The following is a 13,738-nucleotide window of genomic DNA, read 5'->3' as shown; positions in this document are numbered from 1 at the left end:
GCTGTTTAACAACATAAAAATCAAAGCATATTTGCTCAAACTTGCAATAAGCACTTAACAAATTTGAAATGCAATCTGCCAATCAATGTCTACCAAATAAAACCCCACACCATCTCTCTCATGAATCAATTAGGTACAGATATCTTAGTGCCGTTAGCTATCTTAGGGATATCTAAAACAAAACTTTTGTAAAAGGTCCTAGAAAAGCTCTGTGTTTTGCAGTATCCAAACTCCTAGAAGAGAGAGTCTGAAAGACTTCAAATCTTTCATCCTGTGCTGCTTTATGAATACAAGCTTATCTTGTTTGTCAAACTGGAATATAACTTCATTAAATAACTAACAGAATTTTTTCCTAATAATACGCACCATGTACATCACAGTTTTGGTCACAGTAAAACAATACATAACTACACAGAGTGTCAGCCAACATTTTCTTCAAAGTACAGTTTTTAAATGACTGTTAGCTACTTCTAATCTACACACTCAAATTGGTCACTTTCAGCCCCAGTCTTTAAAAACTGATGACAAGAGTTGGCTCATGAATCAAGCTAATGTAGAAATCCAGTCAAAATTATACAACTTACAAAGCTGCCTACAAATCCCTGTATTTTGTCCAAAATGTTCACAGCACACTCTTACGTGTCAGGGTAAAGAAACCAGCACTGGCAAGATTGCAAGGGCAACTCTTTCAAAGGCCAATTCATAGTTGCCTTGCGAACAAGAAGAGAACCATCCTTATGACTTGTGTGACTGCTTTCATTTCAATTTCCAAAGTGATCAATTAATTAAATGAATAGCCTATTCCTTCTCAGGTCCTTAATGGAAAAGTCACTCTTACTGTAATGCTGTATGTTTCTGGAAAGGCTGAAAAAAGCCTAAAATTCCTGGAAGATCTTTTCACAGGATTAAATTTATTGGTAGTATTTTAGGAAAAGCCCCATATTAAAAGAAAAAGAAAACTGTAATTTCTAAACACCACCCCATTCTTCTGTTTAAATAACATATTATTGTCAAAAAAATCCCTCAGCAACACCTATTGAATTTTGTATTTTAGCTGGCAGAAAATAAATCAGCTTGCTGGTATTGAATTTAAATACTGAATTCTCCTACTTTCCAACCACCAATATATGTACAGGTTTTGCTTCCAACAGATGTATCAAATTGGTTTCCTAAACACCATATTCCAACTAACACAGGATGCTATCGCAAAAGCCTTTGTACAAATCCTTATATTTCTGAACTTTAAAAACATTTCTTATGAGTCAACATTTTACACAAAATTGAGGCTAGAATTTGACCTCTATCTCTAGCATAAATGCAGGGAAGAATGTGGATTAAATCCAACACGTCCTAATGCCAGCTGGTGCTTGGGGACAGGATCTATGCAACCTCCTGTTCTGAGTTTCCCAGTCTGCCTTTGTCTTCCATAACCTCAGCTCTTCAGGTGGGCACACTGGCAACTAAATTTTAGGTTTACAGCGTATCTTTCCCTCCCTATCAACTTCCAGCTTACTCCTTCCTGAAGTATGGCAAATCCCTGCAAAGTAGTCTTTCTTCTGGTGGACAGATTCTTCTGATACATGACCTGTAATTGTATCAGCTAAACGATCTTCTAAATGCACCCAGAAATGCATTTTCTGTGATGTTTGAGTCTTGATACAGTTAACTCTACATAATCCTTAGGGGGCTATCCATAGGGAGTTTTATCCTTGGAGGGATGATGATGACCCAGGCCAAGCTGGCCTTGTACTGACCACATTTTACCTGCAGAGAGATCTGGAAAATGACTATTTGTCACTCATGGAGGCAACAAAGCTTATGGAAATCACACCTACACATACAACTAACAGCTGATTAAATCTCCTATTTTGGTTATTAGCTTTCAAATCCTGCAGTGTTCGAAAGACTGAGGGGTTTTTGGGGGTGTATTTGTTTTGAAGGCAGACTTCATATTTTAATCTATTTTCTCTCAGAGTGCACATCTGTAGCGCTAATCAACGTGCACAGCCTTCCTCTTCTCTTCTTAAGAAGACATTAATAATGGATTTAATTACTAAACTTTGTCCGTAGCATTTTTAACTATGTAATACAAAACCAGCACATCAGTGAACATCATACCCAACAGACCTACATTTAATGGAAAGTATTAAAAAAAAAAAAAAAAAAAATGAAGCCTACACTATCAAGTAATCCTTGCTGAGTTCCTGGAAGCACAGGAACACCCGCACAGAAATACAAACATCTAGTAAGAGTGCATCTGCTTGCCTACTTGGTGCTGTTGAGATCTTCTTGGAGTAATTACCATGTGCACAGCCTTTTTGACTTGCCTATTCTATAAGACCAGCTCATCCTGCACTATAGCAGGCATTTTCTCCCAAAGTAAAGTTGCTGGCCTGGTGATTTAAGTTTTTCTAACACCACAAAAGCCAGACTATTATATTGCTATTAGCTTCCCTGGTAAAGGCAGAGAGTTTATTGCTTTAAAAAGAAGCTACACTACTTATTTTTTCATTGTGATACCACCAAGAATATCCTGAGTTTCAGCTATTAAGAAAAAGCAATTTGTGCTCCAGCTGTCCTTGGTGAATGATACTGAAAGGTTGTGTTTGGTTGGTGTTGTTTTTAGCATACCTGATTGATAAAATAATCCCGTCTGTTCACTTTTTTGTTCTCTTAATGAGAACCGCATGTGATCCCTTAGCAGCATCCTATAAAACTTAGAGGTCAAAGTAATCCCATGTGTAAATTTAATGAATTTTACACTATTAACAGCAGGGTTTTGCCTATTAAGAGGAAAGCTACTAAAACGCTTTTATTTATTTACTGGAAAGCATTTTCAGATATGAGTGAGGATTTCTGTCCAAAACTTGTAATGCTACATGGTTTGTGCCTACTCTGAATGTTGCACTGGTGGAGAGAACACATCTTAAACAACCTTATTCAATTCTTAATATTCCCTGAACATTCATATTTAAGTTAAGAGTATACCTATGAACCAGAGTCAAAGAATTTTTTATCTGTGCAAAGTGCACGTTAAACTTCAGTCTGAAGTTTAAACATTTCTACTGATACCCAAAGCAAGCGTTCCAAAACAAGCAATCACCAACTGCCTAAACAAACAATTTGTAGCTGTGTTAAGGATACTCTTATAAAACCTGATGAAAGAGTGGATTTGGAGCAGCACAGAAACCTGAAATAGCCTGCTAAAAGCACGTAAGGTTTAAATGAGTGCCTCCATTGACACGTTTATGAACAATGACATAACAGTTATGAGACTGCTCTCAAAAGGAAAACCAAACCAGGCTAAATTAGGTTCCTGGGTCAGAAAGTGTAGATTAATAAATTACCACTGTGCACCTGATGTGCAGTCACTGTTCATACTGGTACACTTTGCTCTCAACTGGAACAGGACAACAAAAATTTCCCTTGATGTTTTGTGCACGTAGGAGCGCACACGTGAATTACTGCTCCAGCCCAGCTGACAGAAGGTTAACTAGGCTTCCATCGAGCCAGACTCAGTCATTAAAACTATTTTCAATTTTTGAACACAGCTGTTTACTGCATACAGACCACTAACGAACAAAGGTAATTAACTGCACTTCTCAACGTGTAGGATTTAAAGACAGAAATGGAAAAGTTGGAAAACAGGAAGATACCAAAGGCAGACATGGCCTTGGAAGGACAAGAAGGTTCGTCTTGATGCAGCGAAGGAGGAAGAGGCAAGGGAATGACCTGAAGATAATCACCCTCTGCCAAGGACGATGACCTTACATTCTCCTTAGCTGTTGCCTTCTTGTTGTTCTGGAAGTACAAAAAGCCCCCCCCCCTCCAGCTCCAAATAATGCCGCCCTTCCAAAAATCACACAGAGGCTGCTTGAAATCCTGCAGAGTGCCATGGATATCTTGCACCTGCATCTCCATAGGCCTGTATGTGCCACTGTCTTGTCTTTAATAGCTTGCTCACTACAAATTAACGCTGTCTCTCCTAAGGGGCAATGAGAAAAATAAGGTCATATTTAGGTTACACTCTCTGAGCCACAAAGTCCTGAAACCCCAGCGACGCCATGTTCCTGCTTTCCACGCAGATGGCCTAAACACACCTCAGATGAAGCTCCTTCTAGGAAGGACCTAAGACTGGTTGTCTGCCTGTTTTCACTCACATGGCACTGCCAAAAGCAGAGGGGGGGAAAGGGGATGGATGAAACTACAAGCCTGATGGAGTGCCACGGGCATCCACATGCCAAGTTACCACACTCCGTAGCACTATGAAGTACCTGTGAGATTTCCCTCATTCAAAGCAGTTACAGATGGCACATCCTAGAGTCAGCCTGGGAAAAACCAAGCAGCAAGTATCTCAGTGGACAGCGAACCTGGTTTTGAGCACAAGCATGAAGTAACTTTTGCATTTATTTGTTGTGTGAGCTTGAACATCGTTTCCCTACATCAGGACCCTTTTTTAACTGCCCCATCCATAAAGCAGAGAGCTAAGCAGCAGCACCACAGAGCACGGGATATTTGGGTTATAAAGCTAAGTGTACACACCACAGGTGGGCCATTCCAGATGAACTAGTGACTCTTTGCAAAATGCCAAGCCAGTTGGTTTCAGACAAGGCTGTTCCACACAAGTTAGTTTCAAGAAAGCAGCCTTCTTAGAAATGAAATTTCCCAGTGCAGGCAAGCTCTCAGCTAAGAAATGGCATATGGCTAGATGTTAGTAGAATATGTTATTTGACTTCTGGCAGAACCTCAAAGTCTTTTCACCCTCCTGCAGTCTCCAGTAAGGAGGAAAAAAAATAATAATCAAACTAAAAGCACTGGAAGGCAGCATCCTACAGCAAAGCTGTGCAATGACATGATTTCACAAATTTTCCAATACCAATACTTTGCTATGCCAAAGGCTACAAATGAAACAAGACAGATATTTCCGGGACTTCTGTACAACAAATTACCAGCTCCAAGGCTGCTCTTTTAACTTTCTGTATTTACAAAGCAGAAGGCATCTAGAGTTAGCCTTGTAACTCCTTGGTATGCAGTTGAGCTAAAAACTACCCCCCCCCTTTTTTTTTTTAATTCATATGAAAGAGCTTTGAACTCTTTCAAAGGCTTAGCTTGATGTATTGATTATTTTTTTAAGCTTTCACCAGACTAATTTCAATCACTTCATTCCATCACCTCAGTTCTCCAACAAAGCAGGTTTTATGTACTTTTAAAATTTCTATTCTTCTCAAACAGCCTGCATCTCCCATATGCAAAAAATGGTGTGGGAGGAAACAATAACGTGACTAAACCACTTTAGACTAACAAGCTATTCTAAAACAAAATACAAAAACACCAAATGAAGTATAAACCTGCAAGTAAAGTGAAAAGTTTCAAAAATCACCTTGAGAAGTGATGGAAGGCAGGTCTCATTCGCCAAAACATCAAAAAAGGAAATAATACTTTTGAATACTCAAAAAGTAAGTATTTTGAAGGTGTAAAAAAATACACCAAACAAGGAAGGTGGAAGAAATTATTTTTTTCTTCTAATATTCTAATATATGCTACAAAGGAGAAAAAGCAACCCTGTCCAAGCATTTAACATGAGAAGCCTGCTTTCACAGAAAATATCAGTTGAAAATGTGAATGTTTTATGCAATTCATTTTGGAGAATGTGAGTCATTATTTTGTTCTCTAGAGTAAAGTCAGGTTGAGGGGTGGAGGAAGAAGAGATTAGTATGTTACAGGGAATGTGCAGTAACTTCTTGAGCTATTCTACACCAATACATTCTGATGAAAGAAAATTACATTCTGGCCCTGAAAAGGTAAAAGAAAAAAAAAAAGCAAACCAAAACCCAAACAAAAACCACCACCCAGTTCAAACAACAGCTGAAGAATGATCATCTTTTCTTCAAATATATATATGCATGACAACTGGGCCTCATTTTTAAGAGCTAATGTAATTTAATGCAATCCAAAATTTCCTAATTTAGGTTTTCTCAGAGAAGTTTGTTCCACAGTACAAAGCAAGTACGTAGTTGAAAGAACACCAGTAAGAACTTTACAGAACTAGCACAGAAACGTGAATGAAGACTGGTATTTGGAAACAATTCCCCATTTTCACAAATTCGCAAACACTTTCTCCTGTTATTTTAACTTTTTTTACCTGTTTAAGATTCATAATGAGTGTCTCTAGTGCCCTCTTTTCAAACAATTGCTGCACTACAGTATCCACGACATGGTAAGTTACCTCCTTATGAAAAAGGGACAAGAAGCAGATGGAGATTCATTAACTTTTCTCTCTCTGTGGTACTCAGTCTCTTTGCCTGAACAGAGAGAAGTTAAGAATGATTGTACATGGACCAAGGGTCCAGCCAGCCACCAACCCCTCTGACAGTGACCAGCAGCAGATGCACACCAAGTCGTCTAACAACAGGGCACAAAGTGCTGGTTCCCTGACCTGCTTTCCCAACATCCAGAAAACTGCACAGAGGGACTTCCGAGTTTGACATCTCCGCTGCCAAGCAACCTCCCAAAACTGGAAAAACAAGAAAAAAAGAGAAAACAACAAAACCCCCCAAACCAACTGTTCATCACAGAACAGTTGTTCACTTCCACACAGCCAAATATAAACAGCAGAACTGCACACTGAATGTGGGAGACAAACTACCACAAAATACCATCTATTTCAATATCTTTGTTTGCGTTGTTTGTTGGGGTTTTTTTGTCTATTTTGTTTTTTAATCACACCACACTGAACACATCTATCTCAAGCAGAAATCAAGAGGCAAGCAAATCTTTTCACCTTTATCATTTATTGTAGGCTTATATTTAAAGACATATTTGGAAGCAAATTAGGTTAGCAAACATTTAATGGATATTTTACTTGCTTTTTTTAGTTTAAAAAAAAAAAACAAAACCAAAAAAAAAACCCAGAAGAAAGTAAAAAGAAAACACATCTTAGCTCAATGTGCCTAAGGATGTATGGCTGTTCGGAACCAGAGAAAATTATAAAGTACATTAGAAACCTGCAAAAAGAGTTTCTGTCTGTAAAAACCCCAATACCTTAACTTAGTGTTGTGAACCTGTATGCTCATAATATAAAATTTTACTATCTTGGGAGAAAGGCATTTAAAAAACTATGCACAGCATTAACTGCCTAACTGAGAATACAAGAACATGAAAAGGAGGCTACAACAAACTGACAAAATGGAAACATGCTTCTGACAGGGTGTTAATATTAGCACAAAAAGCTATAGATCTCTTCAGGCAAATACCTATACTATGTACCAGGATTTCTTAGAGATAGCCTGAAAATATTTCCTTTCTGGAGATAATAATAATAATAAAAAAAAGTCAGCACTGATGTATTAAATAGGCCAGTTCTGAAAAAATACTTTGAAAGCATAGAATTTATTTAAAATCTGTAATCAACAGAGCCCGGCCCTTACATATCTGCTGCAAGAAAAAGAGGGTTTAATTATTTAGCACCAGTATCTTTCTACTGAATTTAGTCTCCAGTGTTTGGGGCTTTCTTTCTTTATAACAATATCAATGGATTTGGACTTAATTTAATTACATGAATTACCATCCTCATTTAAAGACTTAAGAATGCTTACACTGAGTCAAGCCAAAAGGTCCACCAAATCCACCATGGTGTCTCCAACTGGGGCAGAGAGCAGGTGCACAGGTAAGGGAAGTATAAGAACAGTGACACCTGCCAAAACCTTCAAGGTTGCTGAACAATTTTTTCGGCCAACTGTGACTTCTACATGCTCAATAACCTCACTGGGCTGTCTTTCCTCAACACTATTCAATCATGTTACAACTTCATATACGTTTAAACCCAATACTATCTTGTATCATGGAGTTCCATAGCTAAACTGAAATTACATTAAAAACTTCATTATTTTGTTTCTTTTAAATCTGCCACTGATTGGAAGGGATGCTAATTACCCATCCTCTTTTCATATGACTCATAACAGTTAATTTTTTTTATTGTGTCATCCCTCAATTGTCCCTTCTCCAGGCTAAAACAATCTCAGCCTATTTAGTCATTCCCCATCTAGAAGCTATTCTATACTTGTTTTCAGTCTCTTTACTGCTTGTCATTTCTACCACATCTTCTTTGGGATTTACACAATACTCAAATATACAACACAAATTAATGTGCAAACAAACATGTGACTTCTTTTTTTTTGTTTTGTTCTGCATTCTTTTTATGATATTTGCCCCCTCCCCTCTTTGGCTCTACCAAGAATCAGAGTGATTTTTTTTCAAACAAAAAATGTGCTTGGGCAACCACTCTTTCCCCAAGTGAAGTCCAAACTACTTTACTCATGTACATAATTTCACAATTATTTACACCAAGTTTTACCTTCATTATTATCACTCTCACACTCTCAGGAGACACTTCTGTAACTCTCAAAGATCAACTGTATCTTGATTACCCCAACTCAGTTAACACTGGCAGAAGAATTCCTCAACCCACTAGTCCCATCCTTCAAATCCTTACAATTTTGCTTTTGATGATCGCAAAGCAACATAGGTTTTATCAAACATCCACTCTAGACTGCATTGTGACCTCCCTCAACTGTGCAAACTGTACTACGGAATACTTCACCCAGTTATTTATTTACACAACGACTTGTGCTCTCTCTCCACAACTGAGACCTTTAAGGTTTTTGGTGGGAGTTTTCAAAAGCAATTGATGAGATCAAGTTAAAGAAGAGAAAAAATGTTTCTTGATTGCCTTATGTAGGTCATCTGAAGTTCCTTTACAGAAACCTAAGGAAAATATTTCCAAAATTGTCTTGGATTGTTTGTGGGCAGGTAAATACTTTTGACAGTTTCAACAATTGTCATGACATTTTGTTACTACTTTTTGTAAATGTGAAAGTCAAAGAAAATAGTAATATAAAACCCTCATATATGTAGCATATTTTTCTTAGACCAGAAGCAACAGTGATCCTCAAACAGGCTGCTTCTGTAGGCATTCTCATTCACGCTTTTTTTTTTTTTTTTTTTAAATGACTGGACTATAAAATTAGCTGAGAAGAGCTAAGGTGACTGAAAAACATTAATACACACAGGTAAAGCATACTTATGTTTCTTCATCTTTGCTTTTTTTAGGGGAAGAAAGATCACCTTGACTAAAAAACAGTAAGCCAATAAGGTATCCAAATTTTACACGTTTCTAGAGAAATAAATCTCTCCACCTTGCCAAAATAAAAAATTATTATAAAAAATGAGTCAAGTCTTCCATACGTTAGTAACCTATGCGTGTAAACATAGATACCTTGTGGTTCACCTTACCTTTTAGCCAGCCATAGCTTGGTTCCTACACAGGTAACGATCTCACCCAGTCCCTGCTGAAAGTCCGAACTAATGAGCGGTTTTGATTCTAAGTACGACTGCAGCAAGTAAAAAACCTAAAAAAAAATTAAAAAAATAAAAATAAAAAATCAAAGAATTGAAGCTAGAGTTTCTAGCCACTACTTTTCCTTCAAGTAGCTCCAAGATGAAACAGCCACCTACAAAATGAACAATTACTGCTCAAGGAAAAATGTGTATTCATTTGGCATAACAAAAGATAGAATCCCAAAACTGCCTGCTTTGTAAAATTCACTTTTTGCAGTAATTGAACAACAAAACACAGAAAGTGCTGGAAGATGTTAACCTCCATGAAGTGAGTAGAGGACAGTCAGATGAACAGCACTCCTACTGATCCTTGCCAAATTAAGCATCCCTCCACTTTCAGCCTTCTTGCAGTGCCATCGGCCCACCAGTGCCAGCACAACTGTCTCTTAAGCACACTGGCAGCTTGGCCCACTGGATAAAGCAGGCTGGCTGCATCATACAAGCGCAACCAAGGAGGCAGGAAAGGGTCTTTAAAATCCATACACTGAGCAAAAAGCTTTTTAAAGGCAATAGGGTTATCATCTATAACTACTCTGAAATGCTGACAGAAAAGTACCTTTATTCCTGCTCCTGAGATCCTTCACTCGGGTTCCAAGCAAACACAGTGGGCAGCTGAGTTTGACAGAGGAGGGAGATGCTCACACCTTTCCCTTCCAAGGACAGAGAAGACTGAGCTCCTGCACTGGGGCTGCGCACTGACTGTGCTATCTCCCCCCGACCTTCAGAGAAAAGCCTAGCAGACGTGTCCTAGCTACCATGAAGGAAAGAATTCAAGACACCAAAATAGAAAGCGTATTAACAAAGCAAATAATTCCTGTTCTTAGAGACCTTCCTTTGCTATTTAGAAACAGATTTTCCAAGTAGTATTGACTATATAGAAAAGTATTAAGAAAAAACGGAGTTAATAAGATGTACAGTCATCTAGATTGTAAGCATGAAAAGGAAACACTGGATAACATATGAAAGCTGACACCAACTGCACAGGGGAGAGAGACCCTCCAAGCCCAGCCCCTGTAGTACCCACCCTCCCTGCGTGTGGGAGAGGGTGCCTGACACATTGACACCAGCGACAATGCCCATATCATCCCACTTAGTTTTCACATTTCTCATTCACACACAAGTGAACAGACAACACCTGGGTGAGTTAATTTCTAAATAGAAAAACACGGAGATACATAGCGCAGGACTAAAGCCTAATGGGAAAGCTCTTGATCAGGTTAAGGAGTTTTAAACATATGCACAATCTGGAAGCTGGAATAGGAGGAACATGGTGCTAAGCCTCCCCGTGTCTTTAACTTGCATTACAGCCTCCAAATTTGAAAGTCCGTTTGCCTACACAGGTAAGTTACATTGACTGACATGACAAGGTTTCCATGCAAATTGAAGAAGTACATTCCCCATTATTTGTTGAGACTACCAACGTGCAGAATTTTGGAAGCTTTAGAGGTCTTATCAGACCATTTCTGAAAATGCATACATGAGCATTTTATATGAAAACACTCTTTATGTGTGAAAGTATTAGCACTTCATACTTGCAAAGGGACAATTTTATGACTAACAGATCAAGCTGGGGCCTTCACCTCACTTTGGGAAAAGAAAAACCTTTATATCCAGATTTTTACATCTCAGATCTTGGCTTCCCACATTCCAGCTGTCACTTGCTCCCGGGGTTATATTTTTTTTTGTTTGTTTGCTTGTTTTGGAAACACAAGCAATGCCGCATAGCATTAACTTGACACAATTTCATCTGGGTTATTTTTTGTGAAATTATTCAAGTGGAAAAACAGCTGCAGCGGTTTCAAATAAGCACAGAAACATAACAGATGTCAAAAGACTATCTAATCCATACAAACACTGAGGCAGGGTCTAAACATTCTCTGATGAAACAAACGCCTGACCGTCCTAAACCTGAAAACAGCCAAGAAAGCAGATTCTAAAATACTTGTATGCAACCTCTTCTAGTGTTTCACCCTCAAAATCCAAGCTCTTGAGGTAAGGTGTTCCTCTCCACTCCCACACCCTCCCTCACCATAAACAACTGTTCTCTGGACTCCAGTCAGTCAGTCCAGATTTTTTCCTGGTGAGGTACTTATTAAACACAGAGATCCCACTGGGGCCCCTTTGACAGGAACAATGAAATAAACTCTCATCTCCTTGTGTTAGCAGGTGCTCCGTAGGCAAGAGACACCCTGGGAAGATAGTTATCATCTTGTCTTTCTTTTTTTAAAATCTTCTGAAGTCCTCTGTACTGAACACCATTTTGTTGACAGCAAACCATATTTCTAAGATGGTTTTCCCAAGCTCTCTTTGAATTTTGATCTTTTTCTACAAAGTGCAGAAATGCAAGCTTGCAAACATTTAAGAGTGTCACCACAGATCTCTACCTTGATTCCTCTTCTTTAGCCTGCTCTTGCCCATGCAGCTGCCTGCTTATTAAAACGGTTTACATAAGTATCTAGTCAAACTAACTTCTTCATGAAAACCAATGCACAAAGTTGCCACTGCCAGTAGTTTCTCTATATCTTCTGTGACTCGCCCTTAATCTCTGTTAAGTAACGGACACTACAGAAGAAAAGCGATGAAAAAGGAAAATAACATATACCCAGAAGCTTTTCTTACTGCCTTTTATATCCTTTGTTAATTGAAAACCATCTCGTGCTTTAACCTTTCTGATTTTACTCTTCTGTGCTTGTGTTCATTTCCAGGAATGAGAAGGGATTTACCTCTAAGCAGTAATATAAAAATCTGTTTCACAATTATGAAACGACTATCATATTTTTTCCTAGAAGCTTAAATTAATCTCTTCAGCTTCGAAAACAACTTTCAGAATGCCTCCCTCCTAAATACACAGGACACCTAAGTAGTTTGATAGTTCAAGAAAAAGGTCTTCAGAGCAGGAGAACTGTGCATGCTAAGTAGGTCAAATGTGTGGATTTAAATTAGTCCAGGCAGGAAACTGAACGCTGAAAACACAATCAAAACTCCTCTGCAGTTCAGTTTCTAGAGGAAACATAACCTTTCAATGCTATTCAGATGGTAAAAATCAGAGTACATGAGCTATATTTAAGCAGTTGAATTAGAAGGTGCAACTCATGGAAGAGTTCGATTCACTTTTGAAAAATGTTGGCATTCATCAAAGGCAATGTTCCACTACTACAGTTTACCCTCTTGTGACTTTTGACCTATGCAAAATCCTGTTTTTCTCATTAATTTAGTGCAAGCCCTCTATCATTTATTCAGATCCCCTCACCAAATTTTAGAGACCTAGAAAGCTTTCCCCACAAAGAAAATATTTTTTTCAGCATAAGATTTTATAATGCCTAAACTAAATCTGAAATTGTAATTAATGTTGGCATGTTCTGTTCAAAACCTTATTTTATGTAAGCTAAAACTGGAGGCAACCAAACAAGCAATCTGTGAAAGTTAACCTCAACAGCTCTTCACTTCCATCACGTGTGACATGTCACTTTCTTTGGCTTATAGTAATACTCCAGTAGCTTCCACGATCTAAGACTACAAGCCAGGCAATGTGCTGCCTAGCAAGTTTTATGATACTGCTAGAAATAGATAATAAAATAGACACACTCGTGCACATGGCTCTCCTCAAGTCCACAATACTACTCAATTGAAGATCCTCTGCTAATTTCATCACACATAAATACAATGAGGTCACGGTGTTCCCTTTGTATGTGGGATTGGATTTTTATTACACTAAGACAATATATTAATGATTTTTTTCTTTAAAAAAAGGTAGTTTTACAAAAAAATTTGCACTGCCTATAGAGGAAGGTTTATGAAGACCCACAGGATGACATCAATTATCTTTAAATATGACATGAATAAACACCAAAGAAAGTCTGAAAGCATCTTTGCTATGTTGGGAGTCTTTTTAATAGGACTGAAGAGACAGCACCCAAGGGGGTGTGGAACCTTGCATTAAAGATGGTGACTTGCTGGATGCTCAAACGCCTTTTCTTTCCCTGAGCAGGCTGTTCAGGGGTCAGACTAATACACCAGCAGGACAGTACAAACTGCTTGTCAACCTGGGCAAGAGTTGTTAAAACAGTGCAAGCCATGGGAAGTCCAGATACTTGGATACATAGCGGGCAACAGTGTCCAGTGACTGACCATTCTGAGACCCTCTGGCCTATGAGGTTATACTTACTCTGAGCCAGCATGTCCTAACCTGCTGCATGTAAAACCACCAGCATGGGAGGACTTCTTAGTGCAGAGTAACACAGCAAAAAAAAGGTACCAAGCCAGCCCAGGTGTGACACTACAGTCTAATTAGCTAAAGCCAAGGATCTAGCATGCCAACGAATGGAAGCCGTGTTCTGCTATC

General features: G+C 38.5%; 1 protein-coding gene across 3 annotated transcripts in view; it reads right to left on the bottom strand.

Moving 5' to 3' along the window:
* THADA (THADA armadillo repeat containing) overlaps positions 1–13,738 on the bottom strand; it is a 162,342-nt gene that overhangs the window by 52,362 nt on the left and 96,242 nt on the right. For all 3 annotated transcript variants that reach the window (XM_037405051.1, XM_037405054.1, XM_037405053.1), the window contains exon 30: positions 9,292–9,407. In XM_037405051.1, the coding sequence (XP_037260948.1) occupies positions 9,292–9,407 (116 nt within the window). The remainder of the gene's footprint in view (positions 1–9,291; positions 9,408–13,738) is intronic.

The sequence above is a fragment of the Falco rusticolus genome, chromosome 12, assembly GCF_015220075.1.
Source record: "Falco rusticolus isolate bFalRus1 chromosome 12, bFalRus1.pri, whole genome shotgun sequence".
Taxonomy (NCBI): domain Eukaryota; kingdom Metazoa; phylum Chordata; class Aves; order Falconiformes; family Falconidae; genus Falco; species Falco rusticolus.
The sequence above is the reverse complement of the archived record's forward strand: the minus strand, read 5'-3'. Positions and strand labels throughout refer to the sequence as shown.